This window comes from Arabidopsis lyrata, assembly GCF_000004255.2.
Source record: "Arabidopsis lyrata subsp. lyrata unplaced genomic scaffold ARALYscaffold_2, whole genome shotgun sequence".
Lineage (NCBI taxonomy): Eukaryota > Viridiplantae > Streptophyta > Magnoliopsida > Brassicales > Brassicaceae > Arabidopsis > Arabidopsis lyrata.
In genome coordinates, this window is record NW_003302554.1 from 2,624,645 (window position 1) to 2,630,310 (window position 5,666).

At 37.6% G+C, this 5,666-nt stretch overlaps 1 protein-coding gene across 2 annotated transcripts; it reads right to left on the reverse strand.

Moving 5' to 3' along the window:
- Positions 1–331: 331 nt before the first annotated feature.
- Positions 332–3,792, reverse strand: LOC9324165 (probable disease resistance protein At1g61180). Of its 2 annotated transcripts, XM_021034379.1 has the most exons (3): positions 1,430–3,792; positions 803–1,363; positions 332–618 (listed from the first exon to the last, which is right to left on the reverse strand). In XM_021034379.1, exons 1-3 carry the CDS (start codon positions 3,503–3,505, stop codon positions 598–600), a joined length of 2,658 nt encoding a protein of 885 aa, XP_020890038.1. In that variant the 5' UTR covers positions 3,506–3,792; the 3' UTR covers positions 332–597. The 2 variants fall into 2 exon arrangements, with proteins under 2 accessions (XP_020890038.1, XP_020890037.1); XM_021034378.1 differs by having other exon boundaries at positions 803–3,792.
- Positions 3,793–5,666: the final 1,874 nt, after the last annotated feature.

A 5,666-nucleotide genomic window follows, 5' to 3' on the forward strand; every position in this document is an offset into this window, starting at 1 on the left:
ATTAAGTTTACCACAATACTCAACAAGATTAATCGTGATAAGTCAAGTTGTCTTTGGAGACAGTGGATGAACCGAGGTCCAAGACCGGTGGATAATTGATCAAAATCGAGTTTCTGAATTTGGTTTTGGTTCTTGTTTTAATGATAGTTGATGTGGTGAACCCATTCACTGCAGGAGAAAATAAGCTCTTCTTGTTGCCCCAAATCAGAAAGCCACCACTAGACATGGCTTAGAATTAGATCACATTTTTAGTATCTTCATATAGAGGACCTGAGTTCACGATCTTCATGATTTAACAAAATTAACCATCACCCAAACACGCTGCAAGATGGAAGAGAAATGCAAAAGATAGAAGCTTGGAATTTGATCTAAATCAAAACCCAAAATAAAATTAAAAAAACATCCAATAAGTAATACAATAAGAAAAATATAATAACATAATCCAAGTGAACAAATTTGTCCAAAAAAAAAAAAAAATTCCAAGTGAACAACACAACACACACTAGAAGAATAAAGATAAAGCAATAGAAGAAGAAAAACCGTATGTGGATTCTGATTTTAGACAGTGAGGATTTCCAATCCTGAGTAATGGATCTTTTAGATCCCATAAACCAGCAGCTAAAGAAGAAGAAAAAGAAACGAAGTTAGAGACACTTGTGGAACTCTTTGAAATTGAGAGGCACAACATATTATTTGATCCAATTTTGCAGATGGATCATATCTCATGCTAAGTTGAGGAAAAAGAAAATACTAGTAAGAAATAAAAATAACTCAAGCAGAAGAGATTAAAAGAAATGATTACCCGTTTGATTGAAGGCAAGAATCGATTTTTGGTATCTTCGTCCTCCCATTCAAGCTCAGTTTCTTGAGAATCCATCTCAATTTTAAATTCATCAACTAGTGGAACACTTGTAGCATTTAAGGGAAGCTTTCTCAGCTTTGGGCAGCAATATGCAAATATGTGCTTCAATAATGGAAAGGGGAGAGGACTCCAGTAGATACTCTCCAGCTTCGGCAGTTTTTCCACACTGAAGAATTCTAGTTTCTGAAATGGTGTAATACCTGTAAGATTGGTTGCTTTCTCTTTGTTTATAATTTCTTCCACTTCTCTTGAATCTGAAATACGTAGGAAGACAAGATTTGGAGCAAACAGAAGCCAAGTCAGATCCTTAATGCTATGGCAGGACGTTATATACACGGTGGAGAGATTGGTAAAGCATGGAATTTTCGGATTGTGTAAATCAGACGAGTCTGTCTTGTTTTCTATGCACATCAGATTTGTATTAATCTCTGTAACATGACTATTCTTCACCATGAGCAAACGAAGATTCTCCATACTCGTCAGCAATGATATATTGAATGCCTTTTGTTGAAAATCGCTAATCTCCAGATCAGTGATGCAGTTCGCCAACCTTTCTATATTGAATGCCTTTTGTTGAAAATCGCTAATCCCCAGTTCAGTGATGCAGTTCGCCAACCTTTCATCATCTAATATTTGCTCCAGCCCCATTTCCGTAGATATCGTTATGGTTAGAACTTGTAGATGCTCCAAGAGCTGCAGCTCTTTCACTAAGCTTACATCGGCATGAACATTAGAACCTCTTAGTTTCAAAATTCTTAAACTCGACAACTTTGATATCGCACCCACACTGCAGATTGATGTATAACTCAAATTCAGATGAGTTAAATTTTTCAACTCATGGAAACCAACAGGCAGTTGCTCTATACTTGTACTCGACAAGTCAAGATACTGCAAGGAGGCCAGCTCTGATATCTGCTCTGGAAGTTCATTTAAGTTGCGATTCAATGACAAATCCAAAACAACTAGCTTTTGCATACACCGAATGAATTCACCTGATAGATTCTTCAATTGATTTTCTTCAAGGAACAAAGTTGTAAGTTCAGAACACTTGGAACCACATGTTATCTCTTTAATATTATTCTTCATTAATGACATTCTTCTCACAGCTCCCCAATCCTTGATTTCTGGTATTTCATGTAATCCGACTCCTGCTCGCACCACAAAATTCTCCTTCTGTTTCCCAAAATCAGATGCAATCCATAGAGCCATTTCGCGAACCACGTCATGCATCACAACCGATGTTTTACCAACCTCCGTCAGTAAATTTGCACGAATAAGGGTACCGAGCATCGTATAACCCTTATTCCTCGCTCTTTTTATAACAGAGTAGTCTCCGATGAATCCTTCGCATATCCAGTAGTCTATCAACTTTTCCATACCTATATTAAAATCTTCCGGAAAGAGAGCACAATATAGGAAACATGTCTTGATATTTTCATCCACCAAGCTATCGTAGCTGTACTTTAGAATTGGAAGAATTTTATTTTTCACATCAGGAAACTCTGCGGCGGATGTTGTCAAAACATCGATTGCATCCTCCCATTCTTGTACCATAGTTTTAGATGCCATCACCTCACCAATGACATTGAGCGCCAGTGGCAGCCCACCACATTTTTCAGCGACCTTTCTTGCAAGCTCGACAATGACAGGATCTCTTCTTAATGTGTTGTCTCCGACCTTGTTTTTAAACAATTCCCATGCTTCCTTTGGTCCCAAACATTGAACTTCCACTGGTTTATGATCCCCCATCCGCCCACATACTTCTCGGGAACGAGTGGTGAATGCTACTTTGCATCCATTTTCTCTGGTCGGAATTGGAACTCCGAGGGCTTGTAAATCCACTTTGTCCCATATATCATCTAACATCAAAACGAATCTCTTCCTCTGTAAAACATTGTGTATATCAGCGGCGTTAACACTTTCAGTTTTGTCCTTCCACACCTCGTCCCAAAGGTGTAGCTTTTTTGCAATATCTTCTTGAAGCTTTGAAATCTCTGCACCTTGCGACACCACAATCCATATCACAACGTCAAATCTACCAGGTATTTCAGCAAACTTATTGTGGATTTTATGGAAAAGGGTAGTTTTTCCTACACCACCCATGCCGTGCAAACCCATGATTTCGACTCCATCTTCCATAAGGCGATTCCATGCTGTTTCGAGCATCTTTTCCTGACCAATAGTAGGCTGAGTAAACCTCTTCTCAACTTCAGATATCGGGGCAGGCTTAGTAACCACTTCAAAATTACTCTCTGAGTTGAGTTTCTTAACATCTTCCAACAACAAGAATACCCTTTTCCCAAAACTGTAGCTCGAACATACATTTTTTGAACACAAACCACAGAGACACAACTTCTGGTGCTGAACGGGACAAGTACTAAGTAGATCTTTGATTTGTAAATCAATGCTATCGACACGGGTAAGCCATACCTGGACAGCTTCAAGTCTTTGTTGATGTCGTATCTCCTCTCTCGATACCCTGTTCTGCACCTCATCTTTTATTGCTTTGAGATCTTCCATTTCCCTCTTCAAGGCTGTGAGATTCTTCTTGAGGTTTCGAATATAACCTTTACCACAAAACCATCTAAAGATGTGATTCAGCGTTTGATCGCAAGAACATTGGAAAGACACACCATTCCCCATGTTGAAAGAAAGAGGTAATATTTTCCCCAAGCAACAACGAAGCTAAAGATGAAGCTGAAGAAGTGTGTTAGGTGAAAATATAGGTAGATAACATCTTGCTTTATCAAAGAAAGAAAGAAAGAAGAAAAGAAAATAAGATATACGCCTGGGAGCATCTTTCTCTCTCTAGATCTCTTTAGATCTAATAAAGAGAGATTGAAAATGTATTTTTCTAAGAAAAGAAGATATCTCCGTCATTCTCCCATTGAAGGACTTTGATTATTCTTATTTTTGGTCAGCTAGAGTCCAAACGACCATCACTTTTGTTGCAAAATAATATTACTTTTGAAAATGACAACTGTCTTCCATTTTCGTGTAGACTTTAGAGTAAAAATTTAATAATTCTTTTTGTCATGCTTACAAATTAGTTTATTTTACCATCCCACAGCACAGTGGTAGAACCATTTAAGTATTTTGTCACTCTGATATCAAGTCTTGTAACTAATAAATTGGAAATGGGACAGAGTACTAGAAAAGAAATTAAGAAGACGGAAAAACATACACTGTTGATTGTGTAAATATGTAGTTTGAAAAGGATAAATTCAATCCGTTTTAACTCTTTTAGTAATCCAAGTGAACAACCACAACATACGGGAGAAAGAAAAAAATGCAAAAAAAAAAAGTAATGATAAAATCCAAATGAACAACACATCACAAATTACAAGAAGAAAGAGAGAACAACATGAAAAATTAAGGACACCTAATCTGAACATGTAATCTCCAGGCAGATAAGATTTGGAGCAAACAGAAGCAAAGTCAGATCATTCATGCCACTGCACTCACGAATAAACACGTCTGATCAGAGGCTGGTAAAGCAAGGAATTGTCGGATTTGAGTAAATTAGACGAGTCCATCTAGCTTTCTCTGCAATCTATATATGTGACAATCTCCTAGAGATGACTATTTTCGAGTTTCGACGTAGAGATCATGAAGATTTTCCATACTAGCCAGTGATGATATATTGAATGGCTTTTCTTGAAAAGCATGAATACGCAGAGAAGTGATGCAGTTCACCAACCTTTGATCGCCTCGCCTACATATTTGATCCAAACCTATCTCCGTACGGTAGAACTTGTATATAATGCTCCAAGGGTCGCAGCTCCTTCACTAAGCTTCTGAAGTAGTGTCTTTGTCTCACCTTTAGTGATTCTGGATCAGAGAAAGAAGATGAAGAAGATTTTACAGACTGTGTTGCGTTCCATGGATTAGTCACTGCTGAAGACAAAAATGAGAATGATTTAGACAATGAACACCAAGATTTATATTGAAGAAACCAGCTACAAAGAATTGGTTTTTAAGATGACCAATGAAAATCTGAGATTGCAATAATAAAATGTTACCGTTTTGCATCTAATTGTATGTCAAAGTCACAATGGTGAAGTCGTGAAGAAGACTCTTGTCTTGCATCTCTTTCTGAAGAGGACTCGATTGAGCCACTGTATTTAGGCATCGTCTTTTTTTATTTTCACATGGTAGATTCATCTTTTCTTTTGAGCACTGTTGGCTTTGGAAATTTTATGATGTTCATACATGAAAGAAGCCCAGTAAAACAAAAAACAAAACAAAAAAAAAAAGAGTTATAGTTTCTGCGCTTGTGATATACTCACTATGATTACTTCCAACCAGAGCTCACTAAGATTCTTCATACTCACCAGTAATGATATATCAAATGGCTTTTGTTGGAATCCGAGAATTTGCAGACATGTTGATGCAGTTTGCCAACCTTTCATCCCCTAATAGTAGCTCCCAAGCCAAATCCGTTATCGTTATGGTTAGAACTTGTAGATGCTCCAAGAGCTGCAGCTCCTTCACTAAGCTTCCATCGATATGAACTTTGGAATTTCGTAGTTTCAAAATTTTTAAACTCGACAACTTTGATATCCCACCAATACTACAAAGTCTCTCTGTAGAAGCCAAATTCAGGTGAGCTAGCTTTTTCAACTCCTGGAAACCAACAGGCAATTGCTCTATACTTGTAAAAGATAAGTCAAGATACTGCAAGGACGCCAGCTTGCTCTGGAAGTTCACTGAAGTTTTCATTACCTGATAGATCCAAAACAGCTAGCTTTTGCATAGACTGAATGAATTCACCTGAGTGGTTCTTCAATTGATTCTCTTGAAG